The sequence below is a fragment of the Choloepus didactylus genome, chromosome 13 (assembly GCF_015220235.1).
Source record: "Choloepus didactylus isolate mChoDid1 chromosome 13, mChoDid1.pri, whole genome shotgun sequence".
NCBI classification, from domain to species: Eukaryota; Metazoa; Chordata; class Mammalia; order Pilosa; family Megalonychidae; genus Choloepus; species Choloepus didactylus.
The window spans coordinates 32,633,782-32,652,490 of NC_051319.1; the positions used below are offsets into that span (position 1 = coordinate 32,633,782).

The 18,709-nt window shown below is 37.2% G+C and overlaps 1 protein-coding gene across 3 annotated transcripts in view; it reads left to right on the top strand.

Moving 5' to 3' along the window:
* SLF1 (SMC5-SMC6 complex localization factor 1) overlaps nucleotides 1–18,709 on the top strand; it is a 103,424-nt gene that overhangs the window by 57,746 nt on the left and 26,969 nt on the right. For all 3 annotated transcript variants that reach the window (XM_037801875.1, XM_037801873.1, XM_037801874.1), the window contains 5 exons: nucleotides 1,168–1,221; nucleotides 2,244–2,402; nucleotides 7,007–7,170; nucleotides 9,545–9,676; nucleotides 10,282–10,447. In XM_037801875.1, the coding sequence (XP_037657803.1) occupies nucleotides 1,168–1,221; nucleotides 2,244–2,402; nucleotides 7,007–7,170; nucleotides 9,545–9,676; nucleotides 10,282–10,447 (675 nt within the window). The remainder of the gene's footprint in view (nucleotides 1–1,167; nucleotides 1,222–2,243; nucleotides 2,403–7,006; nucleotides 7,171–9,544; nucleotides 9,677–10,281; nucleotides 10,448–18,709) is intronic.

An 18,709-nucleotide genomic window follows, 5' to 3' on the forward strand; every position in this document is an offset into this window, starting at 1 on the left:
ATATTGATGGATATTTTTTCCTCTTCCCATACCCAGAAGTGATTGGTTGTCACCTATGCTGTGAGGGTGACGGGTTTGATGTCTTTCCCATATCAGTGGCTGCCCTCCTCCAGGTCTGTACTATGAGGCAGATTTTCTTTGTCCCTTCCCCCTCCCGTCTCCTTTCTTTCATGTGATCGTCCAGTAAGTTCATGGAAAGGATGTTGCCAGTGGAAACATTATTCTGCCTGTGGCTCTTGGGATTTCTGTAGTCTAAGGGTAGGGCACACTTCCCTTCTAGCAAGTAGTTAAAAATTTTAGCCCAACTTTTCTTACCCTCTTTACTGGAGGCCTCCTCTTCCTGTTATGTTCTTTCTCGGATAAATCAGTGCTCACATCCCATATCCTTGGAGGCTCCTGTCTTTCTTTGTATATCAGTCTGGTTGCACTGTGACTCCTGCTCTTTGTTGGGTTCAAGAAAAATTATAGTTTTGTAGATTATCCAGCTTTCTCTTGTTTTGAGGGTAGGAGCACCTCTCTAGTTTCATCCATTCTAGTGGAAGCTGAAGATACCTCATTGTTTTGTGTTTCCTCCATTAGTAGCAAGTTCCATATTTTATATCTCCACTTGCCATTTGTATTTTTGCCTTAACTAATTGCCTGTTCCTATTTCTCCATTAGGTTGCTTGTTTTATATCTTTACTTCTACAATTCTTTATATGACCAGGATATTATCTCTTTGTAATGTTTGTTGCACGTGTTTTCCAAGTATAAACTTTTAAACTACTTATAATAGTTTAAAAGAAGAGAGGAAGACAATGACAGGTTAGATGTGACTATATAGAAAACTTGACTGATATTTTTTCTCCTATGGACCCTTATACAAAACATTTCTATTGATTAAAATACTAAGGATAATAGATGTCTTCTTCAATTTTTCAAATGAATTTTAATTTACCTTTTAAGTTATTTTTAATTTAAAAGGGGAAAATAGAGAAAGTTTCATACTTATGAGAGTGCTATTTCCCTAACATGATGAAAGTCATTGTTCTGAGCAAACATGAATATCAGCTTAATTACAGCTATTAAAGTGCTCCTGAATCTGTTTTGGGTTTTGTTTTGTAAGCTGAGATGTGTTTTTTGACCTAAAAAATGTATAATTTTAATTATATGTTTGCTCTTCTGTAGGCTGTCAGATACAACTGCATTAGAATAGATAAACAACCACTATACAATGTAGAGGTAAGGGGCTTGGAGTGGGGTGGTAATCGAAACAAAAAATAAGCTCTGTGTTTTGGTGTTTTTATTTATTTTAATGTAAAGGAATGTGTTTTCTCTACAACAAAACTTCCTATTGAATTGAAGTATTGTTTCTCTAATTGAAATGAAAAAGAAAAATGCTGTTCTGTCAAAACTCCAAAAAGCAAAAAACTCCATACAATACTAAAAACTGACCACAAGTACCCAAAACTTACTTTGTGATCATGACAGGTCAGATATGTGTTCCTGCTCTCGCATTTCATAACATTCATAATTTTTACTTTTAGATTAAATGTTTGATTTAGTATTTTTAGAAGAATATTACTTCCTTTATATCATTATTTGTTTCTTTATAATTGTTTGTTTTATTTCTGGTGGTGTTTCAGAGTATTTTTGACTCTGAACTAATTCAAAGTGGTTACTTTGATTTTATAGTAAAAATATTTTGACCAATGGGAATGTTTTTTGTGGAACTCTTAGAGCTATTTTAACATACATCCACAGTGATATTATGACTATAACAGTTGTCACTTTTTGTTTTTATCATTGTGCTTGAGAATACCGTAATATACTAGATATATCTTAATAGACATAGTTTGCTTACAAGTTTAAAAGAAAACCAAAAAAAAACTAGCAATGAAAGAACTGTGTAGGGTAGTTGTAACTCTCTCTGAAGTCTCCTCAGTATCAAAGTAACTTTGTAAATTCCTTTTGGAAGTACTATTTTCCCTTACTGTTTAGGGGAATAGATAATAAATATAAAAATTAATAATGTATATTTTTGCAGTGTCTTGTAGTTGTAGTACAGTTTGATGCACATCCTTTTGTAGCACTTAGCAACCCTTTGAAGTAGTGAAAGAGCAGGAATTGTTCTCTCCATTTTACAGGTGAGGAAACTAAAGATATGTCTGGTATCCGTTAAAGATATGTCCCTACTAATTCAAAATATGCCCTGAGTTTTCACCCTTCTTTTCTTTGTGTAATGGAATTTTTTAATTTTTCAGGTTAAAAATGCTGAATTTCCCAGAGGTGTATTAAATTTAATTGAAAGTCTCATAGAGGGACAGTTTTTCAACGAAGCAATTGAGGAACTTTCCTCTTTGCAAGCACATTATATCCCTCCTGTATGTCTTCTTCATGCTATTCTAGAGAACATTCTACAGGTAAGGGCAAAGTCTTAAAGATGTATAATCTTTTACAAAGAATGTTACAATGTGAATATTATCTCATTTTTATGTTTACAGTTTAATTTCTTTTTTCAGTGTTTTTAAATTCATTTTAATAGGAAATGCATTACTCATTTGTATTGCTTCTTTTCTATTTTTTTCCCAGAATAATATTTTATTTGTCCCCAGTTTTTTTTCAGTTGTATAAAATCTTTATTATACCTTAAATAAATGAAAAAATTAATCAATTAAATGTAAAGATTTTTTACATTTCATCACTTTAATGTTTCTAAGAATTTTTTTAAATGATAAATTCTCTCGTATCAATTATAATTTCAAAAGAGTTTCAGTTTGACATAAAACATCCAATATTTTTGTCCTATACTTTTTTTTTTAATTGAGATTGTTCACATACCATACAATTATCCAAAGAAACAAAGTGTACACTCAGTTACCCCCGGTACCATCATACAGCTGTAGATCACCACAATTAATTTTTTTTTCAATTTTTAGAACATTTGCATTACTCTGGAAAAGAAATAAAGACAAAAAAAGGAAACTCAAATACTCCCATACCCCTAACCACCACCCCCTCCATTGTTGACTCATAGTATTGGTATAGTACATTTGTTACATTGATGAAAGAACATTAAAATACTACTAATTGTAGTACATAGTTTGCAATAGGTTTTTTTTTTTCCCTATATGGCCCTCTATTATTAACTTATAGTTATAGTGTCACACATTTGTTCTGGTTCATGAAAGAGATTTCTAATATTTGTACAGTTAATCGTGGACATTGCCAACTACAAGGTTCACTCTTTTATACATTCCCATCTTTTAACCTCCAACTTTCCTTCTGGTGACGTACGTGAGTCTGAGCTTCCCCTTTCCACCACATTCATGCATCATTCAGCACTGTTAGTTATTCTCACAGGAACGTGGTACCATCACCACTGTCCATTTCCAAACACTTAAGTTCAACTTAGTTGAACATTCTGCTCATAATAAGCAACTGCTCCCCATTCTTTAACCTCGTTCTGGATCATGGTAACTTAAATTTCATGTCTATGAGTTTACATATTATAATTAGTTCATATCAGTGAGACCATGAAATATTTTTCCTTATGTGTCTGACTTATTTCACTCAATATAGTACCCTCAAGGTTTCTTTATCAACCCATTTTTTTAAGACTGTTTTGTTCACACACCATACTTTCCATCCTAAGTAAACAAATTGATGGTTCCCTGTATAGTCACGTATTTATGTATTCAGCACCATCACTACTATCTATATAAGGACATTTCCATTTCTTCCACAAAGCAGAAAGAAGAGTCAAAGAAGATAGAGAGACAAAAGAAAAAGAAAAAAGAAAGAGGAAAAAAAAAATCAACATGACAGCTAGGAAGCAACAAAAGGAAAGATAGCATTAAACTAAAGTAGAATAGTCAGGCAACATTACCAATGCCAAGAGTCTTATACCCCTCCGTAATATCCCCCTCTTACATGCATTTAGCTTTGGTAAATTGCCTTTGTTACATTAAAGGAAGCATAATACAATGTTTCTATTAATTATAATCTCTAGTTTGCATGATTGTATTTTCCCCCCTTTCCTTTTTTTAATACCCTGCAAGGTTGACATTCATTTGTTCTCCCTCATGAAAAAACATATTTGTACATTTTATCACAATTGTTGAACACTCTAGGTTTCACTGAATTATACAGTCTCAGTCTTTGTCTTTCCTCTTTCCTTCTGGTATCCCATATGCTCCTAACCTTCTTCTTTCAACCATACTAAGTGTCATCTTTGTTCAGTGTACTGACATTGTTGTGCTACCGTCACCCAAAATTGTGTTCCAAACCTCTCACTCCTGTTTTTTCCTATGTGTCTGTAGTACTCCCTTTAGCATTTCCTGTAGAGCATGTATCTTGTTCCTAAACTCAGTCATTGCCTGTTTGTCAGAGAATATTTTAAACTCTCCCTCATACTTGAAGGACAGTTTTGCCGGATATAGGATTCTTGGTTGACAGTTGTTATCTTTCAGTATCTTAAATGTATCACACAACTTCCTTCTTGCCTCCATGGTTTCTGCTGAGAAATCTGCACATATTCTTATCAAGCTTCCTTTATATGTGATGGATCGCTTTTTCTCTTGCTGCTTTCAGGATTCTCTCTTTGTCTTTGACATTTGATAATCTGATTTATTAAAGTGTCTTGGCATAGGCCTATTCAGATCTATTCTGTTTGGGGTATGCTGCCCTTCTTGGATCTGTAATTTTATGTCTTTATAAGAGATGGGAAATTTTCATTGATTATTTCCTCCATTATTGCTTCTGCCCCTTTTCCTTTCTCTTCTCCTTCTGGGACACCCATGACATGTACATTCATGCATTTCATGTTGTCATTCAGTTCCTTGAGCTGTTGCTCATATTTTTCCATTCTTTTCCCTATCTGTTCTTTTGTGTGTAGGATTTCAGGGGTCTTGTTCTCCAGCTCCTGAGTACTTTCTTCTGCCTCTTGAGATCTGCTGTTGTAGGTCTCCATTGTGTCTTGCATCTCTTGTGTTGTGCCTTTCATTTCCATAGATTCTGCCAGTTGTTTTTTCAAACTTTCGATTTCTACCTTATGTACGCCCAGTGTTTTCATTATATACTTCGTCTCTTTTGTCATATCTTCCCTAAACTTTTTAAATTTATTTAGCATTAGTTGTTTCAATTCTTATATCTCAGTTGAAGCATAAATTTGTTCCTTTGACTGGGCTATAACTTCGTTTTTCTTTGTGTTGGTTGTAGTTTTCTGTTGTCTAGGCATCTGGTTTCCTTGGTTACCCCAATCAGATTTTCCCAGACCAGAATGGGCTCAGGTCCCAGAAGGGGGCAATATTCAGTCTTAGAAGATTGACACACCCTGTGAGGCCTCAAGATGCCTCAAGATGCTATGCTTTTCCTAACCTGCCCAGCAGGTGGCACCTGTCAGCATGTCGCTCCTGACTGGTGTAAGGAGGTGTGTCCTCCTTAGTTTCTGTTTTGGCTGTTTTCCCCCAGGCTCTGGGGTCTGGTTCTGAATGAAAGGTGAGTAGTAGAGCTGGACACCATCTTCTTCCTCTTAGGGAAGATACACCCCTAGGGAGTTTTCATCTGCATTTAAATAGGTTCTTTGTCTCTCTGGCTCTGCTATCTCCACCCTTGTCTGGGTTAATGCACTGCCAACTGAAAATGGCTGAGAGTTTCTCCACTGCAGAGCACTGCGAACTGAAAATGGCAGAGGCTTTCTCCACTGAGCCACTCAGGTTGAGAGAGAGAAAAAGGGGCAGAAGGCCTCCTTTCAGGGCCAGTCCACAGTCCCCAGTTTCACCAGTCAGCCAGAGATAGCTCCCGGTCCTCTGGGCTCCCCATCTTGGGACAGAGAAGTCCCCTGTCTCTTCAGGGTCATTCATCACTAAAAGCCTCTGTCTGCTTTTTGGGGATTTGAAGCTTGCATTGAGCAGTCCACGTTTGCCAATTAAAACCCCAGTTGGAGCTGGACTGAAGTATATTTGCTTTTTCAGAGAATGCTGCTCTCTATCACAGCGAGGCTTTGCAGTTCGGGTTGCCATGCGGAGGGGCTCCCAGCTCAGGTCCGCAGTTTCTATTCACAGATTCCATGCTGTGATCTCAAGCATTCCTCCCAGAAATCATTTCTGGGAAATGCTGAATTTCGGTGTGCCTGCTTAGCTTTCTCTCTCTGTAGAGAGATAGTCTTAATCTTCAGGACCATCTGTCCCCCCTACTGTTCTTTAGTTGTTCTCCTTCCTGGCTCGCAGGCTGGTACCTCCCCTTCACTCCACACCTCGGTCGCCATCCCACACCTCAGTCGCCATCCCACACCTCAGTCGCCATCTCTATTTTTAAAATGTGTCTTTTTGAAACAAGCATGGTTTATATACTATATATTAGGTACTGCTCTGGGTGGTTTAACATTTATTATTATTTTCTCAGAATTTCTGATTTTTCCCATGGGAGTAAATATTTAGTGTAAGCATTGGTTACAGTGATCTAGTATGCCAGTTTGGTAAATTACTCCTTCAGTACATTGATAATATCTTTTTTATTCATAGTGTGTACATAGAGAATGAACATACTCCTTAAACCATAAAGGCTAATAGGTGTAACTTTCCAAAAGTAGCTTTCTAATTATGTTTTTTATCAGGGTGTCAACTTGAAAAAATAACAGGATGAAGCTCTGTCAGACTAATGTTGGTGTTAAGTAAGGGTGTTCCCTGAAGTTTCTTACCTTTACCTTTAGTTCCTTTTAGGTGACATTTGGGAACTCTTAAATTCACTTTCTATAATCATGAAAAGGAAAATTGACATTTCATATAAGCTGTTACCAGTAGCTAGGGTTAGCTAAAGTATAGATACATATTTAGAGTGTGCCCCTCTCTCAATTGCAGTATCTAATTAGCATCACATGATACTACCACCTAATTTCCTTTTCCCAAACATATACATTTATCACAAGTTAGGCCCGGGCTATTGTTATAATTTTAAATTAAATGAGCTGGTAAAACTGTACTCTAGCTATAGTGTTTTTATTTGTTTGTTTATTTTTAAATAATAGGATAACATAGCTGAATTTTCTGGTCGATACTTTCATATATTGTCAGCTCTTCTTCATCTGCATCCTCCTTGGAAGTCCCCAGCCATGTCAAGATATTACTTAGAGTTGTTTCAGTGTCCGTCTTGTATGAAAGGAGCATGGTCTCTAGTAGAAGTGCTTATCAGGTAAGAAATTTCACTTATAAGGTTGCTAAATATTATCTAGTAGGAATTATGCTATGTGTATTTTACATACTGATGAAAGAAGTATATTTCTTTTTATAGGAAAAAAATGTGTGTGTGTAGCATAGTTGTATGTTATATTCATTGTAAACTCTTTTATAAAGAGTCTTAAATTGGTCATGTTTGTCAGCCTGTTTATTAAAAAGTAAATGCAAAGTGAATAAATAAATACACAAATTGAACTACAGGTTTGGGTAATATGTTTCTAAGAGCTCACTGGAAAGCCCTATTATCATTTGTTTTTCTGGGAAAGTGTGTTTCTGTAGCAAATAACCAATTTTTAAAAACCAAACTTTTAGAAAATAAGTCATTTATAGATTGGGAACTAACTGTAGGGTGTGTGTGTGCGTGTGTGTATTTTAACAAAGTGATAAATATGCATATTGCTTTAAACATCAAGAAAATTATTTTATTGAATATGGATATAACCAAACTTTGGTAATCAGAAGAGTAACCGTGTTAACTGTATACAGTGTCTGTTTCAATGTCTCTTATATTTTTTAAGCTAGAAATTTCAATATTGAAATAGAATTCAAATTTTCCTAAATATGTCATCTGTCATGCCTCTGTATATGTGTCATCTGCCTATTGTCTTTCTTTTCTCTTCCAAATGTTACCATCCAGTTTCTCCTTTTTCCTCCAAAGCAATTAAGCATTTTCCCCTTTCTGCTCTGACAATACTCTCTATAAACCTTGACAGAAACACTGCTCTCTTAGGTCTGGAAGATCTTTTTTTTAAACCAAGTGCTCAGTTTCAGGAGGTGCATAGTGGTGAGAGAGAAAGATCACTTAACTAGCCAGGCAAAGGCTAGACCTTTGGTTAGCTCTTGCGTATCATGAAAATTCACCTATCATTTCGATTGTGGTATATTCGAAGTGAGCCAGTCAGCTAGCTAGCATGTGTTTATTCATTTTTTCAACAACTATTTATTGCATACTTAAAAGGCAAATAACAGTAAATGTGCTTTCAAATGTGACTAAGATGTAAACACATACCAGCACAACAGTGCTAACCCAACAGAGGTACAGGATATGAAGACATGTGATTTTGAAGTTGGAATCCCTCCTAATTTCCAAATTTGTTCCTTCCTTCACTACCAATGCCTTTATTTGAAAGTCCTCATTGCTTCTTACATAAACTATTGGAATAGCTGCTTTATTGGCCTTGATTCCACTTTTTTCCCTTTGTCTTCCACAGTGCCCCAGCTTGCTCTTTCCACAGTTATCTTGTCATTTCCCAGATTAAAGTCTTTTATTGACTCATATCACCTATAGAATGCAGTTCAAATTCCTTAGCAAAACATGTAAGACTTGTCACGATTTAGCCCCTGTATGTCTCCTTTCTCATCTCTATCACCTTCCCAGATATGCCTGACTACTGAACTATTTCCCATTTCCTATCCCTTTGTTCTCTGTACAGAGAATGTGATGCAGCAGATTTGAGTATCAAAACAACTGTTAGATTTAATAATTTTTATGGACCCTCCTAACCTGAGAATATGGTATCCAAAAAGAGGGCCAGGAGGGTGGAGGCAGAGGTAGAAAGTTACAAGTACATTGTTGATGTAATTGAAAAGAAAGTTGGGAGAAGATTGTAATAAATATTTTGCCTAGACTCTCTTTCCAGGTCCTAGAGTTCTTGCTTGAATAATCTTTTGTTCTCTTTAAAAAATCCTATGGAACTGTACTGTCCAACCAAATAGCTAGTAGTCACATGTGGCTATTTAAATTAAAATTAAGTAAAATGAACTCATTAAAAATTTAGGCCCTCAGTTGCAGTAGCCACATTTCAAGTGTCCAACAGAACATTACCGTCACAGAAGGTTCTCTTGGACAGGACTGCTAGGGAAAATGGAAGAAAAATGAAATACAGAGTATTTAAAACTCTAAAGAAATGGCTCTAAGTGACCTTCATTTACTAAAGAATGAAAAGCAAAATAATCTTTGATAAAGGGAGAGTTGAAGAGAGTATTATAAATTGAGAGCCTGGCTCAATCAAAAGGATTTAATGAAATTCATAATTTTTTGTTCTTCAGCAGTGTGATGAACAGTACAAAGGGAGAATACCAAATAAAAATTAAAAAAATATAGAAATTAGATCTGTATAATTGAAATAAGTAGTCATAGGATATTTGATATGGTGTAATTTTTAAAGGAAGAAAATACGTTGTTAGTATAATTTTGTTGAACTTGCTTTATATGTTGTTGAAGAAAATTTCATTAAGATTCCAACATTACTCTGAAAAATAAATACTTGTCCACAAGTTCCTCAAGGAATTGTGTGTATGTTAAAGATTGTTGGGTTCATGTTTTTCAGGTCTTGCCTTTTCAATGAAAATTTTTGTCACCAAATTTCAGAAAATGCTATTGGCTCTAAGATGCTCTACCTGAGACTGCTCAAATTTTTCTTTAATTTAGTTGAAAATGAAGTACGACATTTGAGCCAAGGGTAAGTTTTAATCACAAAAACTTCATAATTTTCTCTATTTCTGTTGTTCTTCTGAACCATTTTCAAAATCATTTATATAGGTATTTCTAAAATTTCACCTTGTTTTCTATTTTACAGTAGATTTCTTATTTTAAAAGCATTCTCAGACACATTCCTTCAGTGTCAGTTAAGGTTTATCTACTCTTTTTCTGTTTCCTCAGTTCACATATTTATTACTCACTGAGTTACACATTTGGATAGGTAAGAGTATTTTCATTTTTCAGAATTTATATTTTTAAATTCTTTAGTAATTGAATGTTTAAGTAAAAAGTTTGCTAGGTTTTAACACTAATTCTGTAAATACCCGTAAGTTTTGTTCATGCACTAAAACGGATAGTGTGGATATTTTATTATGTTTACTGTCTTAGTGATTTTGTTGAACTGAGGCCTTTTTTCATATTTTCCCTTTGTTAATGTTATGTATTATTTTCTATATTATGATCTTTCTATATTAAAAAATTCCTACTATTTTTTTTGTTTTTTTGACAAAAGATAAGACGTTATGTCTAATAACTATATTAATTAAATTATCATAAAGATTTACTTTTTGTTAATATTTTCATTAGGTTGTATGACTGGTCGGACTCTCAAAGTATGAAAATTACAGGAAAGGCAGTTCTTCTTGAAATCTTTTGGTTAGGAAGTGAGACCTCTGCCCTTTTGACCAAACCAGTAAATATGCTTTTGGAGTGGACTATATATTCTCACAAGGAAAAGTACAAGTCTAATGACGTAAGTAAGGTTACAAAAGACTAACCACCTATGGAAAAAGTACTGTGAATCAGTCATCTTTTATTTTTCCTTTATTCTTTGAATTGCTTGAAAAAAATTAAGATGCACTTGAATGTATCATGTTTTCTATTTAACTTGTCTAACTTTAAAGTAAAAGGTCCTGGAGGATGGTGCTTTTGTCTTCTTAGGCTTATGTGTGATAGCTCAGGACAGGTATGTGATTACTAAAAGACAGCAAAGAAATCTATAATTACCTACCACTCCCGCTTTTTTACTTCTATACATTTTGTTTCATAAGGAATGAGTCAATTTTATGAGTCATTCCATAAAATTTTCTTCTTTGCTACTAATGAAAAGTTCTACTTGTCTTTAAAACTGCCTTCTTGAATGTTTAAAGTTATTTCCTGAAATGTTTCTTCATTAATAGATTTTGCCTGTCATTATAAATCTTAACATAAGGTGATTTTAGTATATTTTCTATCTCAAGGGTAGTTGAGAGAATTAAATACAGTAAAATTAACTTTAAGTCAATCAAGGACCCAAACATAAAAGCTAAAACCATAAAACTCTTAGAAAAAAACATAGGGGGAACCTTTATAACCTTGGATTTGGTAGTGATTTCTTAGATAAGGCACTAAAAGCACGAGCAACAGAAGAAAATAATAAATAAAATAGACTGTGTCAAAATTTAAAACTTTTGTACATCAAAGGACACTATCAAGAAAGTGAAAGGCAACCTATAGAATGGGAGAAAGAAATTACTAACCATATATCTGATAAGGTTTTAGTATCTAGACTATATGAAGAATATGTGAACAACTAACTCAACAACAAAAACACAACCCAATTTAAAAATGGGCAAAGGACTTAAAACATACTCTCCAAAAGATAGGCAACCAACCCAAAAGCATGTGAAAAGATGCTCAACATCATTGGTTGTCATAGAAATGCAAATCAAAACCACAGTGAGATACCACATATCCACTAGGATGACAATTATTTAAAACAAACAAACAAACAAAAAACAAAATAAGTATTAGCAAGGATGCAGAAAAATTAGAACTTGTATACATTTTGTTAGTGGCATTGTAAAATGGTACGGTCACCATGGAAATCAGTTTGGCAGTTCCTGAGAACATTGAACTTTGAAATGACCTTATGACCCAGATATCCCACTTTTTGGTATATGTGCAAAAGACTTGTACAGATATTTGTTTGCCAATGTTTATAGCAGCATTATTCATAATTGCCAAAAGACGTAACCAAATGTCACCAACAGATGAATGGATAAACAAAATGTGGTATATACACACAAGGGAATATTATTCAGCTGTAAAAAGGAATGAAGTTCTGATATATGTGACAACGTGGGTAGACATTGAAGACATCATGTTGAATGAAATAAGCCAGCCACAAAAGACAAATACTGTATGATCTTGCTTATATGAAATACCTAGGATAAGCAAAGTTTCATAGAGTCAAATCGTAGATTATACATTACCAGGAGCTGTGGGGCTGTGGGGGTGTTATTGTTCAATGGTTATAGTGCTTCTATTTGAAGTGATGAAAAAGTTGGGGTAATGGAAGCTGGCGATGCTAACACATTATTGTGAATGTAATTAATGTGACTGAATTGTACACTTAAAAGTAGTTAAAATGAGAAATTTTGAGTTGTGTATATGTTATTACAATAAGGTTTTAAAAATTTAATGTAATAAACTATGTAAAGTGTATACATACCATGGTGTATATTAACTGTTAGTCATTTCTCCTCAGAATAACTGCCTTTAGGGCTTTATTGTCTACTTTCTTGTGTTATATATCATTAATTTCTGCTCTCAGTTTTTTTACTTCTTTCCTTTTATTTCTTTACCTTCTTGAATGTTGAGATCTTTTTTCTTTTCAGTCTTTTTTCTAATGCGTGCACTTAATGTAAACTTGAGTAAACTTGAGATTTATCCCATGGGTTTTGGTACTTTAATCTAGGATGGTCTCATGGTTTATTTTTAAATGTTTTCTATTGTCAACTTTTATTTCTCCTTTTATCCAAGAGATATTTTAAAGGGGTGTTTCAGAATTTCTAAATGGATAGGTTTTTGTTACATTATTGAGTTTTGTTTGCCTATGCTATTGTTATTGTTAATTTCTAATTGTGCAGTATATAGAATGTGCCAAATATGATTTGTGCTTTGTAAAATTCACTGAAAATACATGTGTGTGTGTGTGTGTGTGTGTGTGTGTGTGTGTGTGTGTGTGTATTTTGGTATTATATAAGATTAGGGGCCAAAAATGTGTTTTCTCTGTTTTTTGCAGTATTTTATTTCACCAGTTACAGCCAGCTTGATAATTGGTTTAATCAACTCTTGTGAATCTACTTTGTGGGTTTATTTGTTTATTTTGGTTTTTCTTATAGTTTGCCATATAAATTGTGATGCCATGTTGCTGTGCATGACTGATGTATCATCATAACTGCTACTTGTGATGCCTCAGCTGCTAATTAGGTAATATTTTCTTGAGGAGCAGTAAGCATAGCAAGTAGTTGAAGTTGAGAGCTCTGGCATCAAACTACCATAACGTCTATTCTAGCTTAAGGAAAATTCTTACATAGTTTCCCTTCTCTGATCCATTTTCTTTCCTTGTTCCAACCCAGATTAGCCCCAAGACCAACAAACATACCTGGCATGGAGTTAGCCATGAGTTTAATTAGGTACTTACAAAACAGGAGGCAATTTTTTTCCCTGATGGTGGCGGTTCGGGAGAGTGAAGTCAGCAAACAGAGAGAGAGAGAAGCATACCAAGGGGTGCTTATAAACGTTTGTGACAACGGAGTTTCTCACGATACAACAGAATCTCATGAGATTTGGTTACAACAGGGTCTCCTGAGATTGGTTACTAGCAGTGATTAGTGGAGGCAAGTTTTCATGCTTTCCTCCCTCGCAGGGAGGGGCATGTTGCCTAGTCATGTGGGTGGCTGCGTGTATCTCAGTAACGGAGGAGGGGGCCGGACCCCAGGCCCTGGTTCCTCACAGTTCAACCCCATGCATCAAACTACATTGACCATAGACAGGCAGTGCAGTAGCTGTGCCAAGTAGCTGTGTCTATGGCTGTAAAGGCATAGTTTGCTTCCTCAGATAAGAGACCCAATGTAGTTACTTGCCATCTGGTGACTGGGATCTATCTGCACTTGACTGATGTCACCAAGTTGGTGAGGAAGCATTCTTGGTTGTCACAATGAGCAGGAGGGACAAGCATCCAAAATATCTTTCAACTGTTGCCTTAGGATGGGCAATTAGAATTGCTGCGCCAACCTCCACAGGGTCTGGTTTCCTTGGTGTCCTATTTTCCTACATAGCCATTCAGCAGCCTTGTGCGATGTTGGCTCCAGGCTATGAACTTTTGCTAATGCATCTGCTTCAATATTGCCAGGTAAAGAGTCAGAACAAATAGTGCATCTCCTGGTTCGTGAACAGTGACCATCCGTACAGCCCTTAATTCAGCCCATTGGCTGCTTTGCATAGTCCCAATTTCCCACCATATAGTTTCCATCACAGCTACTGCCATCCAGTTGGCAGGCTGCCTGTGTGTTGATCCATCAGTATACGAGGCACACTCCAGTGTACTGCCACAACTATCAACAGTGGGCACAGAAACAGCCACCTTTGGAGGGTCAGCAGGGAGGGGCAAATGTTGTTCTTCCATGTAGGAAACTGGTCCTAGAATATCATGCATTTCTGCACTTAAGGGGCTCTTGTTAAAGACACTGCATTGCAGCAGATAGGCTTTCCAGTTATTCAGAGTGCTCAGGTGAGCACTCCCTGAATGTAGTTTATTTGCTGTGTTTTTTATCCACCCCTATTGGGGATGGCAGTGTGCAATGGTACAGGGCATTTTTGGGTTAGTCCTTCAACTTGAAGCAGGTCATTATGGGCAGCACACAGTTGTTTTTCTAAGGGATTGTACCGCAGTTCGGCCCCTTTCCAAAGCTGAGACCAGAAACCAGTGGCTTTGCCTGTTGTCTTTGCCACAAGCCCCACCCAAGCCAGTATTGGCACTGACCACATCTAATGTGCAAGGCACATCTGGATCCACCTCCCATAAATTCATGAACCTGTGCAGTAGCCTGTTTGGCTTTTACAAAAGCAGCCTGTTGTGGAACATCCCATTCCCATGTTTTTCCTTTCCTAAGTAGGAGATACAAAGGTTTTAGAATCTGCACTAAATTGGGTATAAATGGTCTTCAGTAACCCAACAAACCAAGGAAGTCTATGAGCTGTTTAAGAGTATGTGTAGTATGGTGATTTTGCACTTTATCAACAGCAGTAGAGGGAACAGTCTTAGTGGTAGTTTCCAATTCTGCAAGAGAGTTACCTGTCAACATAACATCATCAATATAATGACAGGGAGTGACCTCTGCTGGAGGTTTCCACGTTTTAAAATCTTTGGTTACCAAGCCATGGCAAATAGTGGGACCATGAAGATACCCTTGTGATCCTTGTGGTAGCACAGCAAATGTCCGTTGTCTTTTGCACATGAAGGTGAATGCAGGCTGACTAGAGGGTTTGAAGAAGATACTAAAACAAAGCATTAACAAGGTCTGGCACAAAATAAAACTGGCCTAATTATGTACTTATGTCCTTTAACAAAGTAGTTATATTTGGTACAGCTGCAAGCAAAGGAAGAGTTACTTTAAGCTCTCTATAATCAGTAGTCATTCGTGAGGTTCCATTGGATTTTTCTTACTGGCTAGACTGGATTATTAAATGTACTGTGAGTGAGGATTGTAATGCCCACTCTCTAATTCCTTGATGGTAGCAGTAATTTCTTGATGTCCCTTGGCAACTTATGTTGATGCACTGCTACTGTGCGTCTCAGGGAGGGTACCTTTACCGGTGACCACTTAGCGTGTTCTCTTTGGATGGTTTTGACCACTTGGCACTGGTGACTAAATTCCCCTACAGTAGTTTGTACAGTGATATTCTGCAAAATATCAATTCCTAATATATATATTCTGGAATAGGAGATATGCACATTGTGTGCTTTTAGGTGGTAGCTGGCCAATCTGCATTCATAATTGTTGTTGTGTTGCTTTAATACTTTGGCCTCTATACCCAGCGATGGCTAATGTAGGCCCTTCGGGCCATAACTGTTTTCTGTATATTGGGATGAATTTGCTTCAGTATTCACTAGTGCTGAAAATTCATGTTCATTAGTGGGGGGCCAGAAAATAGTTAACTCAATATGCAGCCTCTGATCCCCAGTGTCCCCATATACAGCTTTTATTTGGGGATCTTGACCCCTCCCCAGTGCAAGTTTTTCAGCCAAAGAACATTTCTCCCTCCGGTGATCTGGTTCTAAATTTGGTGTATCTCTGCCCTTTTGCTAACTTACTCCATACCCTTACTAGCACAGGGTTCAGCTGTCTATCAATAACTTCAGTTTTAGTGCCAGCAGCTATTAGGTCAGCCCATGTCTGTCTGCGTGACACCTGGTTTGGATCATCATGTCTTTTGGGGGCCCAGCCTGTAGTCCTGACTCTAACTACTTTTCGCCTCAGACATTCAGATTCTCCTAGATTTGCTGCTACTTGGGCAGCCCTGGAGATGGGTCGCCCCATCAGTGTACTAAGAATGGGCACCAGTGTCCCATACCATTGATTCAGGGCACTTTGTAAGGTTGTGTTTTCTATGCTCCTGGTGAAAGTTTTGTTTTCTGGTCCCACAAAGTTAGCAGCATAAACTGCCTGTTCCTTCCTAGCCCCCTGTACTATTATCTTGTAATTCATCAAGTGTGCTCCAATGGGAGGTAACCTGGGTCATGTCCCCACACTGGGCCAAATTTCTTTACACTGAGTCACTAACCAATTTAATTGTGAGCTGGACTTGGATCAGGAGACTAAGGAATATATATGTTGGCAGAGGGAAAGGTAAATGGTAATAGAGGCCAATTGGCTTATTTCATGTCCTGAAGGCAGTTATTCCCTCTATGCGAGTGTCCTATAGGCGCAGCAGCCAATTTGGTAAAATTTCTTTAGGTTTTTGTCTGTATTGACTCCCAATTTCCCATAATTCAGTGGCAGTATAATCCTGCATTGTAACCAGCACCTTTTATCACAAGGTGCTGCTAGGGCAGCAGCAGCTGCAGCACCATCCCCCCTGCCTGAGGTGTTGTATTTGCTCCGTTTTGATCTTTTGTTGGACTAGAAGACAAACATGCTTACTTTCCTCAGTTTCAGGTTCCCAGTCAGATGGGGGCTCATCCTCATCTGAAGAAAAATCAACAGGGGTCCCACACTTCGGGATCCCAATCAGAAGTCACGATACGCCTGACTTGCTCTTTGGGCAGCTTATACCGTCTTGCTCTAGCATACCGGCATGCTAATATCTCTGAACTTTTATCTACATGGTACATCCCCTCATTTAATGCATCCTTCAAATCTTCTTGGGCTGTCCGCATGTCTGTTTCTAACTGAAGTTCCCTTTCTAGGCGGCGAACTTCAGCTTTGACTGCCAGACCTCTTCCGTGGCCAAGTGCACAGCTCCTAATAGAGGCCATGCAATAGCCGTGGTGGCCTGACTGCTCTCCCTTTTCTTATGAAATCTAACTGTCCTGCAGCCCGTTGCAGGAGAAACAGCAACCCATCTGGAGAGTTCTGGGTGTAGCCACACTCTCTCAGCAGCCCCCGTTTGTCCAGGAGTTCTGCCACCCCTCTCCACATGGACGTTTCAGACCATCCCGGTATTCCCCTTGGTCTGCTTTCCTAGTACTCATCGTGCATGTTAAGCTGGCGGTTCCTTGGTCTCCCTGCTGGCAAGCCAGATGTTCCAACCCAGATTAGCCACAAGACCAGAGAACATGCCTGGCATGGAGTTAGTTACCCATGAGTTTAATTAGGGACTTAGAAAACAATTTTTTTCCTGATGACGGCGGATTGGGAGGGTGAAGTCAGTGTTCCACTGTTCCGAAGAGAGAGAGGCTTGGGGGTGGGGAGCAGTGGGGGGAGTGTTTATAAAGGTTTGTGACAACAGAGTTTCTCACAAGATTTAGTTACAACAGGATCTCGGTGAGATTTGGTTACTAACAGTGATTAGGGGAGGGAAGTTTTAATACTTTCCCTACTGCGGGGAAGGGGCCTGTTGCCTGGTCATGTAGGCAGCTGCGTGAATCTCAGTAATGGAGGAGGGTGCGGGACCTCAGGCCCTGGTTCCTCACACTCCTCTACTTTTTAAATTCTAGTTAAACTCTTGTTATATCTCCTCTCATATCCTCTATTTTTTTTACCCTCTCATCTTTAATTTCCATATTTTCTCTTCTTGAGCATTCTAGATAGTGTCTTTTCACTGGTTCTCTTTTCAGCTGTGTCTTACCTGTTGTTCAACATGACCATTACATTCTTAATTTTACCTTGAAGATGTTGCAGCTTTAGTTCTAGACCGCTGCAATAAAGTGAATATTACAAAGTGAGTCACACAAATATTTTGGTCTCCCACTGTGTATAAAAGTTATGTTTATGCTATACTGTAGTCTGCTAAGTGTGCAATAGCATTATGTCTAAAAAAACAAATGTATATACCTTAATTAATTATACACAGAGACATGAAGTGAGCACATGCTATTGGTAAAATAGTGATGATACCAGAAGAAAGGAGGAAAGATAAAGAATGGGACTTTGTAACTTGGTGAAATCTAGTGTTCAACAATTGTGATAAAATGTTCAAATATGTTCTTTTATGAGGGCAACAAGAAAATGTCAACCTTGCAAGGTGTTAAAAATGGGGAGGCATTGGGGGAGGGATGCAATCAATGTAAACTAGAGACTGTAACTAACAGAATCATTGTATTATGCTTCCTTTAATGTAACAAAGCTGGTATACCAAGGTAAATGCAGATAAGAAGGGGGGATAGGGGAGGCATGATAGACACTTGACATTGGTGGTGTTATCTGACTCTTTACCCTACTTTGATTTAAGATTACTTTTCCTTTTGCTACTTCTTAGCTGTCATTTCTTCCTCTTTCTTTTCCCTCTCTACCTTCTTTGATGCTCCCTCCTGCCTTGTGGAAGAAATGTAAATGTCCTTATATAGATAGTGGTGAAGGTGGTGAACACATAAATATGTGACCATACAGAGAACCATCAATTGTTTACTTAGGATGGAATGTATGGGGTGTGAACAAAACCATCTTAAAAAAAATGGGTTGATGTCAAAACCTCAAGGGCAATATACTGAGTGAAATAAGCCAGACACATATGGACAAATATTGCA